Raw genomic sequence first — 20,974 nt, 5'->3', positions numbered from 1 at the left:
TTAAATCCAAACTTTACAATAGCAGATTTTTACATGAGGAATTTTTCTAAATTAAAATAGGTGTGCCTGATTACTTGTAGTGGCTAAAAATGTTAACAAATGTTCGGTATACGCTTTTTCTCAGGAGATAGAATCTTGAAATCAATATACTTCATATTTCCTAGCCCACGAGGAACCTTTTTCACTCCAAAATGCCCTGCTCTCAAATACTGATAAATAATAATAATAATCTTTATTTGCCCAGAAGACACTGACACAGTGTAATAGATACATCAGATAAGTGTATAGGACACGTCATATGTACATATAGATGTTAAACAATGATGAAATTCAGAAAAGCATGACACAATAATAATTTTTTGCATAAAATATATTCCATATTCAGTATGGTTATTTTTTCTCCATGAATTCCATTACAGAATAAAACTGTTCTTTCCTTAAAAATGATATTAATTTCTTTTTGAACAGGACTGGATCCTTTACGTACTTAAAATCGTAAGGGAGCCTGTTCAGTGCAAGGAGGCCCATTGATTTAGGCCCCAGGGATGTATTTAAAGTCCTGCAATAAGTTTGATGCAGGTCTCTGCAGGCTCTGGTTTGGTGACAATGAACGTTGTCATTTGTCATATAATTGGATATATTACTTTTAGCGAAAATGCATACGACATAAATGTAAATACATGGAACAGTCAGAATATTTAACCTTTTGAAGAAGGAAAGACAAGGTGCATTGTAGGGAGCATTGCATATTAATCGTATTAAACATTTTTGAGCTTTAAAAATTGAATCAGAATGAGGGGAAGAACCCCAGAACAGAATACTACAGATAATTAAAGAATAAAATTCTCCGTAATAAATTGAAAGTAAGATATCAAGGCTTACAGATTTCCTAATACTTCTAATAAGAAAGCAAATGGAATTTAACCTGCTACGAAGATTGCATATGTGTTCATCCCATGATACATTTTTATTTATAACAACTCCCAAAAACTTGGATCTAGAAATTTGGGGTACACACGTTCCCCCTAGGTCAATGGCCAATGAAGCAGGGGCTTTATTTTTATTAGAGAAGTATATGAGTCCAGACTTGTCAGGGTTGAGTTTCAGAGAATTTTGTGAACACCATTCACAAAGAAGTTCGGAAACTCTAGCTGCTGTCAAGGTCAAGTTGTTTAACGATGGTGCTGATACAATTACGTTAGTGTCATCAGCATATAAAATTGGCTCGGCTCCTGGAACTGACTGCAGAACTTTTGGTAAGTCATTAATGTAAAGTAAAAATAGGATAGGGCCCAATACTGAGCCTTGGGGTACACCTAATGTAACTTCTTTACTAGGAGAAGTAAAATTAGTACCATTCTTTAACAAAATAACCTGTTGGTGCCTTGCGCTGAGGTAAGATTTGATCCAGTTATAAGGGATACCTCTGATGCCATTGTGTCCTAATTTGGACAAGAGTAACTGATGATTAACTAGGTCAAAAGCCTTGGAAAAATCGAAGAATAGTCCCAAGGTTTCAATTCTATTATCAAGATTTGAAAGTATTAGGTTTACGAGGTGATAGGTGGCTGTAGATGTAGATCTGCATTTCCTAAAACCATTCTGTGAGCCAGACAAGAGATTAAAAGATTCAAGAAATTATGTAAGTCGATTATGGAAGACCTTTTCAAATAGTTTCCCTATCTGGTTTAATAAAGATATTGGACGGTAAGAATTCATATCCTGCTCACTACCTTTCCCTTTATAAAGTGGTACAACTTTGGCAATTTTAATGGCATCAGGAAAAACACCAAGTTGTAGGGATTTATTAATTAGGAAGAGTATCTGTTCCTTGATAGAATTAATTGATTTTTTTATCACAATCCCTGGGATACCATCTGTACCAGGACTACTTTTGTTAGGGAATTTTTTAATGATGTTCATCAGTTCCAGTTCAGTACAAGGAAGCAGGTACAATGAATTAGACAGGCTTGGGATTAGAGGATAATTAACAGGAATTGGAGTATTTGTAGTAGTCTGTTGGACAAGTAGAAGTCATTTAAGTTGGATGCCATTTGAGAGTAATCAGAAATAACATTACCGGTGGAGTCCTGTAATTTGAAATCATGATGATTATTGATAGAACACTTAGCTTCCTTTATAATCTTCCAAATTTCTTTAGATTTGTTATCCGCATTGAGAATTCTACAGTTGTTAAATGTTTTTTTAGCCAGTTGTAACTTTTGACGGTACGTTTTTTTCAGGGTTCTATACTCCAAGCAGTCTATCGAGTTACATTTATTTTTATAAGAGATAGCTAACTCCTTCATTTTTTTCGAGAGGCATCGTATTTCATCGGTGACCCAATGGTTTCTAGTATTTAAGGACAAGTTTCTAGTTTTGTGGGAGACCAATGGAAAAAAATGTCAAAGTAATATTGATATGAAGAATAAAAATACTCAAATGAGTCATTGTAGGATCTGAGTTGGTATAAATCAGACCAATCATGGGACTTCAACATATAATTGAAGATAATAAAGTTTTGCTCTGTAAACTGCCTTTTATAAATTTTTTGCAGTGACTAGGAGAAGAAATTAAAATCTTGCATAGAAGAGGATAGTGATCTGATATGTGGGATTTGATTACTTCAGTATTAACTATTCCCAAATCAACGTTTGCTAAGATATTGTCTATAATAGTAGAGGAAAGGCCGTTTACCCTAGTGGGTTCGGTATTAGTAACACAAATGTTGAAAGAGGTGAGGATATCTAAGAATTCCTGTTTGGCTTTGGAATTACTTGAGAAATCACAATTAAGTCCCCAGTTATAATTAAATTAGGTTTTGGTATAGCATCATGAATTAGCTCTAATAGTTTGGCAAGTTTGTTAAGAAAAACACTAAAATCACTCGAGGGAGAACGATAGATAGATAATAAATGATATGCGACATTATTTACACTGAGACCCACAACACAGGACTCGAATAAATAAATATATTATTATTATTAGGTAATCTACCAGTTAAGGTAGGTTTTTGGATGAACACAACTACCAAATAAATATTTTGTGACTCCTAACAAAACACAAACCAGCAACCTAGTCTACTTAGGTCCCTCTTCATCTCTTGAGTACTTCCTTCCTCCCTTCATCCCGTCCAACATCCCTATCCTGCTCCTGCCCTTTCCTTGTTTGCCTAAAATTCTCCTCTTTATTACAGTTTTCAACATCCCACAGCCAATTAATATGCCCTTCATCCATTTTTCCCGCTTCCTTAGGATTTCTCCCAACAAACCCCTCTGCTCTCCCACCATACCAAGTAATTCCTCATTTGTTTTCTTCTCATTCCATTTCACCTTCTCCATTCTTCTCCAAACCCACATTTTGAAAGCCTCCAGTCTACATCTATCCTTCTGCTTCAAGGATCACGTTTCCGCCCTGTACATAGCTATACTTCAAATCAAAGTTTTTACAAGTCTCCTCCCAAAATCCCCACTCAACGTCCCTGTCATCAACTCCCTCCTCTTTGTGAAAGCCTCTTTGACTGGTGCAATTCTTCTCCTTACATCCCTACTATTTTGACCGTGTTGGTCCAAAACACTTCCAAGATACGTGAACTGTTCTACCTGCTGTATGAGCTTCTTGAAGTCAATGGTGAAATTCTCTACTGACTATGAGTCGGAGTGTGCTACTTTACCATGCCGTAGATGCCAGCTCTTCTCTTATACTTATTTCACAAGACCACCTGATCTTCCAAGAACTCCCACTATGCATGTCCAAGATCCTGTTTCCTTAGCATGTTTGAAATTGTGTGACATCATTCCCACGACTCTACAGCCCACAGTAAAATTAGGGGATGGAAGGCAATAATGCTTGTGGCTCTTTAATCTACTTCTCTTGCAACTTTCTGGGATCCTTCCCACATTGTAAACGAACTGGCCGGTCACTTTTGGCTTCCCAATTACAATGTGTGACCTCCACATCTTGAGATTCACTTAGCTCAAACTCTATGCCTCATTGGATGGCGGGAGAGGTTGACCAATGGGGCAAGGTTGCCTCACAGCTAAGAGCCCTATTGATCTGGTATGTAGCCATCCAAAGGGTTGTATTTTTGGCTTAACATGGGATTCCTGCTCTGCATTGCAGATAGATGGATAAGCGTCTCTATTCGGGTAAAATTGAGATCATAATGTCTCTTCTTCCATTTAGCCCTTCATCAAGTGCATAGCAACAATAATATTAAAAAAATGATAAAAATAAAATATATAATAAAAGAAATAAGTACCAGAAGTGATTTAGTGGGAAAAACCTAGGGAGTTCAGGCATGAAGACCTTAGTAAAAACCCACGCAGGAGAACACCCACAAAGAAGGGATGTGTGAAAACCTCTGAAGACCCAGTAAGACAGTAAAAACAAAAATAATAAAAAAATAAAGTGCAAGAAAGACATATAAAACAGTGTGAGGTACAGTAAAAAGCAATATGAGAGGCATGCAGTTGTGCAAATGACATTTCAGGTGAGTTTGATGGGTTTAAAGAAGGAAAATTTTCTTGACAAAGGATACAAACCAAAGGACCTGTTGCAGCTAAGGGGAGATTCATCAGGCATCAGCTAAGGAAGTGCTGTACTGTATGCACATGAATGTGATTGGAACTTTAAAGGGATACATCAATTTTTCTTTAGCCCAAGCACAAAATGGGACTCTCTTAGTAGATTGTTGGTTCCGAGGGCTTTGAGAAAATTAAGGGAACCACACAACATTCTATTGGAGGCTGTTAGATGTAAGATTTGAATTTTTTATAGTTTTTTAGGTTGATTTTTATGAATTAATGTGTATTATGAATGTATCTGCTACTTTTCTTGTTTTTTAGCAATGATTTGTTTCTCATTGTTGGTTTCCTGTCTCTAGTTTTCATGCATTCAAAATCATGACCTCGAGTGAGTTCTCAGGGTACAATGAACATCAATAATATATTCTGATGATTGTTATAAGAGGAAGATGAATAAAGAGGAGGGAGGAGATCAAGATGGGCGGTAAAACTTTTGCTGAGGTCTCATTGTTATTATGCCATTGATCTGAGTATGAATTTCAACATTTTCATTATTCACTATTTGTTGTTTTATATGGTTAATATCCGATAAAATAACTTCCTTTCTTTTGCACCTTTGTATTTTGTAACACCTGTTGAGACTTCATTTTGTAACTTAACCATGCAAAAAGTTTTGCAGTCTAGGGAACACCTCTGCTGAACTGGAAAATAAATGCATATCCTTAGATGGCACAAACCACTTAATAATTGAATTGATGACATGAGTGTCAATGATCCGTCTAAGTATTCATGCAATTTAAAAAAATAGACAAAAAATTCCATAAAGTTTTTCCAAATTTACAATGATCAAATTACAATTTTGAAAATAATATTAATAAGCTGTCACAACCATCTCCAAATACTCTAGCTCCCTTGAAATATGCTATCTCATGAAGTATGTATGTAATACTGGCCTCTATTATGTGATTCTTTTTAATCTGATTTATATTTTTCAGCATACAGTGTTCAGAGATCTCCATCAAATTAATGTGTTAGCACATGAAATAACAGATTTTAGAACTGAAGATAATTTGGGAAGTTATTTATTAAAGCACACATTGCAAGACTCTTGATATGGTTCTGAGACAAGTTGCATTTCATGCATTTTTTTTGCTGTTAAATGTCATGTCAAATTCTATTTGTTAGCAGTTAGGATCTACTTAGCAAGAAGGCTAATGATGATTATCAATTTGGAAATGAATGTTTAAATTCTACTGAATGAATATCTCAGAGGTTTACCACTGGGTTAGGCTATCAATCTCCTCCACTGTTTCCACGACAAACTTGTTCATTTTGAAAGACCTGTCAAAAGTCCTCAAGTCAATGGTGAGTTACCAATACATTGACAGAGATGGAAAGCCCTACCCAGTGGAAGACCTTACAGGTATTTTTCCAACACATAAAAGATTTAACTGTATGGCAGACTTGGTTACAAGGATTCCGAACTTTATTGATTACCAAATTCTTACACCATAAAAATACTGTGTTTGTGTGTATACTACAAGCATGGCAAGTCAAGTTTGACACACGATTGTTTCCAAGAAGAATAGTGATTTGAAATAACTAGTATAACTTCAAAATAATGCTCATCCATTAATCCATGATTGATAGAATACAGTTGCTATATAGTTATATCAGTATTTCAACATATCATTTTATCAAATGAGGTCTGTCCAATAAGTATAAAAACTGAGGCCATGAAAAGTTTCTCTCGCCAAATTTAGTCTACATCGATTTTGCACCCTTCAAAGTACTCTCCATTCGTTGCTTTACACTTATTCCAGCTTCTTTCCACTTTTTAAAGTACCCTTGGAAGTCCTCGGCAGTTAGGCTTTTCAGTTTTCCCGTTATTTCTTGCTTTATTGAGTCCTCATCTTCCCAATGATGTCCCCTCATCACATTTTTGTTATGAGCATAGGAAAAAGTCGCAAGGGGCGAGATCTGTTGAATAACGAGGATGATCAAGGATGGTGATTGAATATTTTGCTAGAAACTGGCGAACAATCAATGCTGAATGTGCAGGTGCATTGTCATGGTGAAGGATCCACCCATCATGTTCGGTTAAAATAGTGTGCACTGTTGATTTTCCTGAATTCAGTTCATCAGCTATCATTTGGACAGTTTTTCAACGATTGGTAAGGACAAGGGACTGCTCACGATCAATGTTGTCGTCAATACAGGTGGTTTAAGGTTGTCCCGGCCTTGCATCATCGTGGCATCTTGTTGGCCATCTTTAAAATACTTAATCCACTTGAAAACAGATGTTGTCTTCAGAGCATTATCACCATAAACAGCTGTCAACAGTTCAGTAATTTCTTGATAACTTTTACTGCACTTCACCAAAAAACTTGATGGTTATCTGTTGCTCTGTGATTTCATCAATTTCCATTTTTGACAAACAGTAAAAACAAGGACAGCAGAAACTAACATGACTGGCACCATACGCACAGCTTGACGATCCCCCAAACACAGCTGGCTGAGGCAACTAGCACCGCTAGTGGGTGGGGCTATATTCTGTCATGGCTGCCAGAATGCATCAGTTCGCGCATTCATTGCACAGACCACATATATATTGAAATACCTATATAGTTACACGGGTATTTTAATATGTACACTTATATAGGTATTTTAAAACCTTCACAGTAATAATTAATAGTACAGAAATAGTGTGTGTTTCATAACTTACCTATTAAACACACCACCAAATTACTTCATTTTCTTAGTCCTATTTAGATAAGTTGAACATTTCTAGGACCTTTTCTCACCCTGATCTCTGAATTGGTTGGTTGCCTGATTCATCTATATGATTTCCGATGTTCTTCTTACCAATTCCAAACTATCTTCTTGCTGTTCAATGTTTAGGTTTATTTATATAAAATATCTTTTATTAAAATGTATAAAAAATTTTGTGCAACATTTTATAGTATTTACCCTAACATTTTGGAAAATCTTAACTGAACATTCTTATTATGTATGGAAAATAATGGTAAGGTGTGTATTTTGAAGGAAAGAAGTGGAAAACGAATGAAGAAATAATAGTTACATTGGGAGAGAAGTGTTGGGAAAAATCTGAAGAAGGCAAGCAGAGTGGATGCAAAGTATTTGGATTGGTGATTAAATACTTAAAGACTTGTATAGAGGGGAGAACATTGATCAGTAGAGGCAGAGGAAGTAAATGGATAGTCATGTTGGAAGGAATGAAGGGATATTGAATATATGTGGAGTTGACGAACAATTTACTTCAGTGTGAGCTTTCAACTTTTTTCTTGTCAGGCATGAATGAAAACTGACATTTACTCTTAATGAATGATTTAAAAGAGGAAAATGTTAAAAGGTTTTATCTGATTAAGGTAAGGGATAACGTGAAGAAAACTAATGAACATTGCATCAATCCATCAAATTTTATTATTTTACCATGGTGTTTGTTTTTTTATTTTTATTAATTTAGCTTTTTCTCTTCCATACCCACGATCAATTATATACTATTTATAACATCCAGTGCTTCCAAAAATTATGTTCACCAGTTATGGGTATGGCTGATCATATTTTTATTCCCTTGTTCATTACATTGGGAAAAGCTTTATTTGTAGGCTTGAAAATTGCCATTCAAAAATACATTCAGATAAACCTAAAAATAAATACATATCTAAATTTATATAAAATAATAATTTTAGATATAAGGTGATGCGTATAAGAGCGAGGGTGGTGATCTATGCAATAATTTAGGTTAATAATGAATGGAAATATTTTGGCAGCATTTAAAAAAAATGAAATAGCAATATTGTATGCATGCACACCACATGGATAAATGATAAGAAATCTAATGCTCCATGTTTTGAAATTTTAGGTTGCAGCGAGCAAGGGTGATGACGAAGAGAAGCTTACTGATGCCTAACTGCTGACTGCAGTAGATAGTAAATTTAGACACATTTCTAAAGCTAAGGGGTTGATAGATGAGCAACCTCCCCGGTAGCTGCCACTCACATTTATTTAGCTCTTTCCTGCTTAAGTAATGGAGGAGGTGAGAATAGGACACAGTAATTCAAACGGGATTTTGAATTGTGAATCATTTATACTTGAAAAGGGTAGCGGTAGTCCAGGGGTAAAGCATTGGACTACTGAGCAGAGATTCGTGAGCAGGGTTTGATTCTTGGGCAAGCCTCTCTGGGCACTCTCAGCTCCACCGAAGCTGTGTGATTTTTCAGATACCAGATCTTCCTCGCCCAATTAAAGATCTCTATCCATCTATCTTCTGGGAAAACCAGCACAGGGAAAGTAACGGACCCCCAGAGTACGTACAGGGTTTTGTTATTTTCCAGCATACTATCAGCTTAAGTTTAAAATAAAAGCATACTTAGGCAAATTAAATGTAAGTTCTAATAATAATGAACTTCCCATTAATACAATAAATTTCTTTTCCAATTTTATATCCACGAAGGGTTAACTAATTTGTGTTCTTTCAATTTTTTCTGCAGTAGAAAATAGTCAGCTCTTCCATAATAAGATACGTGATTATATTTCATGAAGTAAGATCTGGTTCTCTTCCTGCGTATATGCTTGATGAAGTTTTCTCGGGTCTTCCCCTGGGTCAGGGTTTTCATAATGTCCAATGTTTCGATGCTTGACTTGTGCATCGTCCTCAGGGTAGTAGAGTGCCACTCTGTACTTGAACGTCTTACATACATAAGTCCAAGGGTCAGGCCCTGGCTATTGGCTTCTCTTTTTCTCTTGTGTTGTACGCACTTGTGGGTTGAAGGACCTTTTTAAGGCCAAGGGGATGTCGCACCCATTTAATCCATTTTGGAGGAAGGTTGTCTTGAGGTGGCTAATCTCCTCTGGCAAACTGTTATTGTTAGCAACGGCCCTGGCTTGTTGGAAAACTGTTCAGCACTGCTTGCAGCTGGGCTGGGTGGCTGTGGTGGCTCTTTCCGCTGAGGAAAGTCACCACCACCCAGTTCCATTCTGTTTCCTTTAATGGAAACCCTGTCCCAGTGGAAGACCTAAGAAAACTTCATCAATTAACTTTCATCCTTATACATAAAATAATTCCATGACTGCGAATCTGAGTTTTAGATTTTTTTCATTTTAATGTTGCATTCACACTATACACGCACATGAATGATAATTGTCAAAAGAACAAACCGCATTGTTTCAGGCATGATTTGGTGGAAGTAGAACATAATAATGAGCAAAAGATACACTTTTCCACTAGATTAAGTTTGATACAAGACCAAATTCAATGTACTAGATTATCTTCAGATGTCTGACCTGAAAATGATGTAGTATATCACAACTGGTAGTGTAATAAATCAATAACTAGTGGAAGTGTTATAATTTGATCATTATCATAATATTGTAAAAATAAATTACATTAAGCCATACCACTATGTTCAACATTGCAAGAAAATTGTCCACTATTCTTTATGGCAAAAAATAGATGGAATTTAAAATAAATATCTTTTCAATGGGGTTGAAATAATTTATTGTTTCACTCTTTCTGAGAGCCCTCGTCCGTCGGAAAGGAAGGGAGTATGGCATGGTGGATGCGGTCACGACGAACATAACCTTGGCAGTGCCCTATTTTCACGTGAGCCACCTTGTAAAGGGGTAATACATCACTTCCGCAGACGCCCGTAAAGACCAAGCCTGATGTAATCATTCGCTCCGCTCTCTGGATTACCTTTTTTAGAAGACCGGGAGCAAGGATAGAAGGCGTTAACACCCCATACTCGGCTAGCATCAACATAGTGCTGAGTCATCTGGCTTCATGGGATAGCTGGGAAGAATGCCGGGAGAGAGAGAGACAAAACTAATTTTTTACAGAGTGAGAAGTTCTTCGGTTTGTAGTACAGCAGTGACTGATCCTTTAACACCGGCCATTTGAGCAATCTTCTTTCAGATATATTTGATTCGCGCATCCTGTACCTGCCAGAAAATACAACCCCTATCCAAACATATTATACAATCCTATGTTTATACGGATGTATTTGCCTAAGGAACTTAAAATATCCACAGTTTACTGAAAATTAACACAGAAAATTCACATTTTATAACCACGTTCTTTGGAATCCCAAACGACTCCGAAGTTTTTTACAGCGAGAGTTTTTCCTTCTGAGTCCTAAATTGTTTGTATTAACAATCAACCATTAGTCCAATGCTGGTTTAAGGGCAAACATAGCAAGATCACTAATGAATCACTTTTTGGTACACTTAACACAGGGTACTCTTAATAATCCTAAACATAGAAACACTTAAACCAAATTCACAAGATACAATCGAATAAGCACTTATTTCAGCGTGAGGGCTTGGGAAGCTTGCATTCTTAGAGCCCGTTGACGTCGATATAGAAATCGTCTGGCCTTGTTGTATCTTTTGCATCCTTAAGGGACAACCTTGGTCTCTACAAGCGTAGAGGGGAGTCCACACTGTAAAGGAGCACAATAAGGAGACTCTGGGGAACTAAACGGGTTCTCGATGGACTTCGGTCTGCATCCTTCTGAGAGTCCATCCGAGGTGGATGCCCAGGATTCCTCAAATTCCCACATGGCTGCATCCCCCCAGCAATGGAACCGGCATTCCTCATACCGGTTCACCAATCCCACAACCTCTGGCTGGTCGAGATGTCCTGCAGGGGTGAGAGGTAGCCCTTCCTCCGGGAGTCCTCCCTCTGGGGAAAGCCACCAACCTTGGATCATCCCGGTCCTCTTCACAAGACTCCCGGGTTGTACCATGCACATTTTCTCCCTCATGAGGCTCCATCGCCTCGGGCGGAACTTTACTGAATTGACACGCGACAAGTCTTTATTCGCGGAAAGTCGGTGGAAACCTCAAAGACATCCTCCATACTACCGTTTATTCTCGAGTTACATTTCATTATCTCTGCCGGAAGGGTACTTTGGTTTTTAGTGTCACTTATCGTTTTTTTCTCAAGGGATGCTAAATCATACGCCGCCATTTCCGAATTATTGCCATTAATTATACTATAAATGAAAGAATCAAATGCCTTGACCTCTTCCGAAACTCCAATTTCATTGGCTCCTCTGGGCTCGTTCATCTGCAATGTTACGGCATTAGATTTAAGGTCTGTCTCGTGTCCCTCACCCATTCTTATTTTCCGTTTATTTAACGATATGCTTTTCCCGTAACGAACCATAAAATTAAGGCCTAGAAGACCGTCATAGTTCGTTTGAAACAAGGCAATGGCAAGGGATGACCTGACGCGCTTGGAACTCGAGAATTGTAATCAGAAATCTTTAATTGGCCAAAAGGAAATTTTTAATTGTTAATGAAGGTAATGGCTTTCAAGCAATTAGTGTTGTTGAGGCTCAACATGTTAATAGCCACCCTCGTAACATCATACTTGATATGCTGCTCTAAATTGAAGGTTCACATCCCTACCATGACCCACATAACATGTTGCAACATATCTCACACAGAGTAATTGAAAATTTAATAAGATTATATCGCATAGGGTCAAGGAATGTTATGATAATGTTAAAGACTGGGAAATTAGAAATGCAGAATATGAAATGAGTGTGATTGTGTTTGGTACTGAAGCATGGTGGTTCAGATAAGAGAATAAGTTTGGATTGAAGGATTGTGAAATGTGGCTGTGCAGAATGATGAGGTTAAAGGCACAGAAAGTCAAACAAATAAAAAAGGAGGTGCTGGGCATGGTAGGGGAGGAAAGGAAGGAAAAATACATAAGGTATTAATCAAGTAACGCATGAGATAGGCAAACTACGATTTGAATATGAAAGATGACACTTATATCTGGATAATTTTAAAAGAAAAGAAAGAAAATAGAAATAATTAAATTCATACTTTCAAGCAATTTATTTCAGTATTCATATTTGTCTATTCCAAAAATTTATCTTTGAGCAGGGCACTATTATGGAAAAATGCATGAAAATACATATTAACCATACATCTCAGGGTGACATATTTTTTAAACAAAAATTAACAGTTCCAATGAACAACACGAATAAACCAATTATTGCCCTGTGTGCATCCTTTGTTAACTTATAAGCATCAAATTTAATTTTACGATAATAATGAATGTTCATAATTAAAAATAACATATTTTTCACATGATTCATTTCATGGAAGCACGTTCATGCTTCTTTTTGTGGTTCTTCAAATTGTGGCTTTGAGTGTAATCCTTCCCACAAATATCACACTTGTAATCCTTCCTCCCTGAATGGCTTTTCTTGTGCCTATCAAGAGATGACATATTAGTAAACACAGCCTCACATATGTCACATTTATAATTCTTCTCTCTCGTATGCGTGTTCATGTGTTGTTCCAAAGTTGCTTTTGATACGAAGCCCTTCTCACACAAGGTACACTTAAACGGACGTTCACCGGAGTGCACCCTCATATAATGCACTCTAACATTTTCTTGACTGTAACCTTTAAAATCACAGTCACTGCAGCTAAACTGCTTCTCTCTTTCCGCATTGTGAGTATAAATGTGCCTCTTCAAATACGCGACATTTGCAAAAAGTTTCCCACAATGGTCACAAGGATGGGTTTTTTCCTTGTTGCCACAAATTTCCTGATGCCTCTTCAAATGACTTGAATGAATGAATTTATTCCCACACACTTCACAAACAAATCTCCTCTCACCATGGGTCCTCTTGTGGACGACTAAATGATTATTCGTCTTAAATGTCTTCCCACATACGTCACAAACTGACTGTCGTGTCTGAATGTGAACATCAAGGTGCGATTTCAAATTACTCTTATTGCTGAAGAGTTTTCCACATGTCTCACATTTAAAACGTTTTCCATACTTGTGCACATCAATGTGCTCCCTTAATTTCCTGCCAGCTCGATATTTTTTCCCACACTCGGGGCATTCATATTTCTTGACACCATTAGTGTTCATCATTGTTTCATATTCAGCATATCTCTCTTTTTTCCTAACATTTACCTGAAATAAAGGACCATGAATTTGATTAGAATACTCATTAAAGTTATTTATTTAGCAATTATACCTCATAATATTTAAAATACTCTAGTAACATACTCAAACACACCTAAAGAGATTCTTTTTTTCCATCATTCCCTAAGAGGATACTCTCAAAATTCATCATCAAATAACACATCAGTGACAAGTATAATATCACTAAAACTTAACTTTGCACATTCTTAAGTATTTTAATAGTGTAAAGCATACATCTCTTAACATGGGCTAAAACCTTAATATGGTGGATTGCCTGGTGCATTTTGATGACTCTGAGAGCTGTGCTGATGTGAGGAATGATGATAACTGCTTCTGGTAGTATAACCCAAGCCAGTTAGGTTGAAGGGTAGGAATCAGACAAAAGGTAATCTTTCCCAGATGTGTTCCTCAGAGAGGTGTCAACAACTACATTTAACTTCAGCGTGGCCATCTTTTCAATAAATGATTATTATTACAGGTTATACGAGGTGTGTTAAAAAAGTAAGGTGACCTTATATTTTTATGAAAACATATTTATTTATTCCTTGATATTCAAGTTGTCCCCTTTAACGTAATCCCCCCCAGACATTATTCCCTATTACCTTGACCATTTTGGTCCAGAACACTTCAGAGATACATAAACTGTTCTAATTGCTCCAGTTAGTGCCCTCCTATTTTAATGTTTAGCTTATCCTTTATCTTTCTAGAAAATCGCATAACCTTTACTTTATTAATATGGATTCTCATCCCATATCTGTCATACTGAATTTCCAATTCACTAAGTAATGCTTGCAACCCCTTGGCTGACTGACAAACAAAAAAGCATGGTCATCAGCATGCCCAACTGATTTTACGATTTACAACATTCGTTCCTACCTCCAGTTCATCCCATGCCTCTCTTTAATCATTTCCTCCAAATATACATTGAACAGCACCGGTAACAATGGGCACCCCGGCCTCACACCTCTTCCTAACACAGCCCATCCGGTCTCCCCGTTCCCCACTCGCACTTGAGCAGTCTGAGACAAGCACATATTGCAGATTAGCCTCCTGTCCCTCCAATCTATTGCTATTTTCTTCAATATACTCAAGACTTTTTCTCAATTTACTCTATCAAATGCCTTTTCAAAATCTACGGAACAGGCTAAGATGTCCTGATTGTATTCTATATTCCTCTTGATTAGTCACCTCATTACCACAATAGTATCCTGAGTGCCACTCCCCTTCCTAAACCCAAACTGATCATCCCCAAGTAATCATTTACCCTACTTTCTATCCTTTTGTTGATAATCTTGAGAGCAACTTTAGCTGCATTGGATGTTTCCCTGCTGGAACACACGCGATTATGTCCTCTAACTGATGGTATATCCTATCTACTTCTTCCTCCTTATGATTTTTAGGTGGAATGTATACCTGAACAGTGACCAAGTTCGTCCGCTCTGCTTTTATCTCTCCAAGTAATATTCTATCCGTTGATTGTTCTATGTTGACTAAGCTTCTTCCTACCTCTTTATTCAATATTATGGCAACCTCTCGTTGGCTCTCATCCCTGCCACTGTATATTATTCTAATCTCTCCTATCCTTCCATCTCACCTCACATAAACCTAAAATATCTATTGAAATGTAATGAAATAATTGACTTTGTAATTCCACACACTTTATTTAAAAACAAGACCCAGGTTTCAACGTTGAACGTCATCATCAGGTGGTCCTCATAGAAGCACGCTGGCTATATGTACCTTCTGATCATAGGAGGGGGGGTTGGTCAGAGAGGGAGGTTGGAGGGGTAAAAAGGTTACAATTTAGCTGGGAAGAAAAGAGAATTACATTTATAAAAAAAAATAAAAAAAATGTAATTCCCTTTTCTTCCCAGCTAAATTGTAACCTTTTTACCCCTCCAACCTCCCTCTCTGACCAACCCCCCCTCCTATGATCAGAAGGTACATATAGCCAGCGTGCTTCTATGAGGACCACCTGATGATGAAGTTCAACGTTGAAACCTGGGTCTTGTTTTTAAATAAAGTGTGTGGAATTACAAAGTCAATTATTTCATTACATTTCAATATGTTATGCAAATTCCATAAAGTTATGCCCGAAACAACAAATTTTCTAAAATATCTATATTTCCTTTTTCCATCTCTCGCTTCATATTCTCCTTTTTTCCTGTCTTCAACATTGTCCTAACATTCATAGGCCGTCCCACTTGGGTCAGATGCATTTGCAGTCGCCTCATTGAGGTACACACGCTGCGTAGACTACCTTTCGTCTGGCTCCTATCCTTCGCCCTATCTGGGCATCCTACCAGGAGGAATTACATTCCTCCTGCCAACAGAGTTCTAGGGGCCATTGGAACCCACAAGCCCTACCACCACATGAAGGTTGTAGTCCTTGGGAGGGGTGACATGCATTATTAGCTACAATTTGTTGAAGTTGCTTAAATGTTTACGAATAATGCAGCTGATTTTTTCATAGTGTAGCAACATGTGTCAGTTGGTTACACTTGAATTTCTTTAATTTTAATGTAGGTAGCTTACTTTGCACAAATGTTATTACAGCTGTTGACAAGTGAATATCATAATGAGAGCACTCATTGAATTATTTATAATAGATCAGTTTGATGGAAGTGAAAGGTTTGGATTTCAACTTGTCCATTACTTATGAGAAAAAGCAATTTATTTTCTCCTTTGGAAGTCCTAGATAATCTATTTAGTATCTCATTATTTGGACAAATAAATGATTATTAAACCAGAAAATAGTAATAATTAAATATTTACCAAGATTTGTTGAAAATTTAAGGTAAACTGAGATGCGTTACTACTCTCTTCTGACAGTGGATGTTGATATTTTATCATGGGAACACTTCAACTACGGGCAAGGACCTGTACTAACACAAAGAAGTATAGACAACCATTCTTTACCAGTTTTTCCTCCAGGAAGCTTTCATTCATTCCTACACCACATCTATGTTTGTGCTCAAACATGCTCAAATATTATGCCTCCTCCTAAACCATTATAACAGACTCCTTAATGGATTGATATTTTTTGCACGGAAGTTTTTTTTTTGCCATGCATGGTATGTTAGCGCCACACATTTCTAAACCACGTGAATATTTGTGTTGAAACCACCTGCTTTTACCATCTTTGTATCTTCTTTCTCATCTTAAGTATTGTTTCAAGCTAAACCAAGATCCCAAAAGAAACCCTTTCATACATTTTCTCAGGCTACTTCACCCTAACTGATTCTAAAAGTTATACCACATTTCCTAGCCCCTAAGATGAACTTTTCTTTACTTCCAAAAGGCCCTTAACAATCAGTAGTAGTAGTTTTTAGGGGAGGCGACCAACAACTGAGGTCATTTGCGCCACCAACAATCAGCCTCCGACTTATAGGTCAACGGCATAACTTTGACTTATTAGAAGCAAGGGTATTTGCCCAAAAAAATAGTTACCATTTTGTATTTTATCCCACATCAGGCATGGAAAATATCCCACATCACGCCTGAAGCTACTCAATTTGATTTAAACTGAAGTGAGAAAATTAGAGATAGGTATGCATATTGCTAATTTTTCTAGGAAAACAATGCAGCAAGTGATTCAGGAAGAGAAATGTTCTGTACATACGAGAACAACATTAGTACAAAAACTGCAAGTTTGAATACTAAAGAATATTTGCAAGGCATCAACTCTTGATGTCACCAATATATAAGATGCCAGGATCATCAATTGCAAAAGAAGTATTTAAGGGAAGACAAGTGTGGTTTGAAAAAGTTAAGAGAAGAACCTTCATCCATGTCATTGAGGCATGATAAACAAGCAAGGCCCAACTCAAATGCAGCAAAGAACTCCATCGATGACTTCAAGAGGCTTGTACACAGAGAGGGTTATCTGCAGCAACATTTTTAATTTTGATGAGACAGGTGTCTCCTGAAGGAAACATGCCAAAGTGCACCAACATGTGTGCACATAACAACAGAGGACAATGAATTTCCAGGAGAACAGTGACTGAAAGGCCATCTCTAGCTGCCATTTTGTGCCAATGAATGGAGCAATTTGAAAACCCCTGATTACTTTAAATTCAATGGAGTGTAATGCCCAGAAAATCAAGCTAAACGTGTTGTGGATATTAAGGGAAACTGTTACATTACAACATGCAACACAAAATATATCCCTAATAAGGCAGAGGCTATGCATACTAGAAATTTCTTTGATGATAATACCGAGTCACATTTTCACAAAATTATGAAGTGTAAGCCAAAACAAATCTCCTTTCTCCAGGATGTTTTCTTGTAAAAGATAATAATAAATGACAAATAATAATATAATAAGATAAATAATAATACATATTATGCTTGTCATACATGGTCCCACTCAGCATGTAATTAATACTCAAAAACTGAAGCTGAAAATTTTGCTCACCTTTTTCCCCTTCATTAAATCATCATCTGACAGCAAATCAGAATCCTCAGAACTCTCAGAATCAGAAGAGTTAGATGACGAGTACTCCTCCTTTTCAGAAGTAACTTCACTTCTCTTTCCTTTATTCTGAAAAAAAAACAAACAGCATGCATCACAGACAGAGAAAACAAAATAAGACTGAAGACAATACAAATTTTCTCCACAGATAAAAACAAGGTACCTAAACACATAAAACAGAATCTTCTCCAATGGGACCTAACTGCATGATGATGAGACAATTTTTCTTATACTTTACTACACTGAGAAAACAGCTGAACTTCTCATCTTAATCTAACAATAGGGCTGTAAGGCTCCTGATGTTCAAGTCTTTTATTTTGTGTGTATTCCACCAACAATATTTTAACATTTTTGAAGTTGTAAGGATTTAACTATTTACAGATACCATACATGAAGACATTTTCTGAGCCATTGGCAATTACAGTGATGCACTAATAGCATTTTATTTACCTGAGCACTGCTAATTTTTAAATACTTAAAACTTTTCTGTGAAGACTGGGTAAAAATATGCTGATTTATCAGCATTAAATATGAAGGATTCATGCTGCTTCTGGGAATTACAATCATGTAGATGTGATGATGGACAACTGTTTCGCCCCCAGTCCTGGAGGCATCTTCAGGTTGAAGTGAACTGCATCACCATTTGGCTTCTATACTTGTATATAATATGAGACGCTGACTGGCCTGGAGTTCTCTGATTGGCTCCTTCTTGGTGGTGATTAGGAATGACCCTTCTCTATGAGGAAGTCAGGGTGTAGCCGTCCTCACCGTTGAAATTGTTCAGATTGTCAGAACTGTTGTCTCTCTGTGGCCCTTTGGTGCTCCTTGATCCTGCATCTGATGGACCTCTGTGTTTGTCAAATATAGGACTTCCCACATGTGCAGTTGATCTCATGTACGCATTCGCACATGAGAATGGGGATTAGGTTTTGCGTAGAGATGATGTTGCTGATTTTCCTTGCTGTGGAGAACCTAGTTGTTATACTATGATGCGCGTTGGGCCCATGTCCTTGCAACAACAATATGTTTCCGTAGGAGCTTACTTATCTTTTCAGCCATTTTGGCGACATACAGGTACAGTATGGTAGCATATGTCGTCGGCTTTTCGTCACTCAAATGGAGTTGAAGGAAGACGGGATTCTGGCCAAGAAACAGAGCGAGGAGAAGCCTGGAAAATAAAAACCGACGACAAATGCTACCATACCGCGTATCGCCGGAACGGCTGAGCTGGCAAGCAAGAGGCATTATTTTCCAAGACTCAACAGATAAGCAGTAGAGAGAGTGAAGAATCTTAATAACTTCAACTGTGAGGATGGCTACACACTGACTTCCACATGGAAAAGTTTGATTCATATTCACCGCAAAGACAGAGCCAATCAGAGAGCTCCGAGCCAGTCAGCGTCTCCCATATGTATGTATGTATATGTATAGCTGCCAAATTGTGACACAGATTCCCAAAGAGGAGTTAATCCTAAAACAGGGTTTCCGTATTGTTATTGATATTTCTATAGAAGTTTATATATTCTTGTATTACTGTGACTTTACGGAAATAAAAACCTATAAAATTGAAAACTGACACAGATCACTTTGACCTGAAGATGCCTCCAGCCCTGGGGGCAAAACAGTTGTCCATCCCCACACCTACACGACAGTGATTCCTGGAAGCAGCATGGATCCTCCAACAGAAAATATCACGGAAACCTAAGACTTAACAGCATTAAAAATGTTCTTTGCTGAAAAATCTTTACAAAATTTAGGCAAGCTCCAAGTTATCAACCCAAATGCTGACACGCCTGATATACCTTGAATGTAAATTCCATTCCTCACTTCGAACCATTCCAACCAACCAGGGATGGATTTTACATTGATCCTTATATTTAATGCCAAAGCATTTACCTTTGCCATTTACACAGGGTCAGAAACAACAATCATTTTTCCATCTTGCCATTCTCTTACTGATGATTCTATACACCTCATTAGCTGAAAGAGAAATCAAACTTATTTTTCTATATCCCTAAGGCATAGCTGTCTTCTCCTTTACCATGTGAGAATTATCACTGATCCGATAAAATCTACCAGCAAAATTCCTCCCTCATAACACTACAAATTAGTCCACAAAAACTCTCAGGGATATCCTCTCATGAACCCTTCATTAGTAACCCACAGAAGATGTTTAGACTGTCTGGATCACGTTTTCCTAAACCATTAATTAGTTCCACGGGAATGGTATGCACTTCCACGGTCATACAAGATTCATATACAATTTATCTGGACCTTAACCTCACCTTACTGGACTATAGAATGCAAAGTCATGAAGAGCAGGCTAAATGTGATTTTGAGGCCCAACCAGAGGGTTTGGGTGATATGCGACCTATTTAACAAATGGATCAATGAAGTGGTTGGTCCTGACAAAAAGTATTTGCTTGAGATGAATTTTTCACTCCATGCCTTGCTTGTTATGGACAATGCTCCTGCTTATCCATCTGGTCTACCAAGATGACCTCCCAGAAGAATTTAAATTCATCAATATCCAGTATCTTTCTCCCAACACCACTTCATTGCTTCAGCCCAAGGACCAACAGTTTATTTCAAACTTTAAGAAGCTCTAAAGCACTAAAACACTTTTCGAGCATTGTTATGTGGTGACTGAAAGGACCAATCTTAATCCGTGAGAGTTTGGGAAATATCATTTCAACATCCCTGACTACCTTAAGATGGTAGAAAAGGTACCGGAAGGGATTATCAACAAAACTGTCACTTGGCCTTGGAAGAAACTTGACCGAAGAGTGTTGACAAAATGACTTTCAAGGATTTGAGACAGCAGATATAGGGACTGTAATCAACGAGACTTTGACTGTGGCCAAGTTTCTGGGATTGGAGGTAGATACCAATGATATTGATGAGCTTCTGGTGGAGTACAGCCGGGAGCTGACAACCAAAGGAAGGATAGCTAATGGAGTTACAATGCATTTCACAGGAAGAAGTTGT

At 37.4% G+C, this 20,974-nt stretch overlaps 2 protein-coding genes across 4 annotated transcripts in view; both read right to left on the bottom strand.

Annotated features, from left to right (window-relative positions):
• The window catches only part of LOC139694843 (uncharacterized), a 257,773-nt gene that overhangs the window by 149,349 nt on the left and 87,450 nt on the right, over positions 1-20,974 (bottom strand). The gene's annotated exons all lie outside the window — the stretch shown is intronic.
• The window catches only part of LOC139694846 (zinc finger protein 93-like), a 43,531-nt gene continuing 34,969 nt past the window's right edge, over positions 12,413-20,974 (bottom strand). The window contains exons 8-9 of the mRNA XM_071593371.1: positions 17,930-18,055; positions 12,413-13,500 (exon numbers count right to left, since the gene is read on the bottom strand). Of these exons, the coding sequence (XP_071449472.1) occupies positions 12,661-13,500; positions 17,930-18,055 (966 nt within the window). The 3' untranslated portion in view covers positions 12,413-12,660. The remainder of the gene's footprint in view (positions 13,501-17,929; positions 18,056-20,974) is intronic.

Source organism: Hetaerina americana, unplaced genomic scaffold (assembly GCF_022747635.1).
Source record: "Hetaerina americana unplaced genomic scaffold, ioHetAmer1.1.p SCAF_57, whole genome shotgun sequence".
NCBI lineage: Eukaryota > Metazoa > Arthropoda > Insecta > Odonata > Calopterygidae > Hetaerina > Hetaerina americana.
This window is presented reverse-complemented; position numbering and strand designations above follow the sequence as displayed.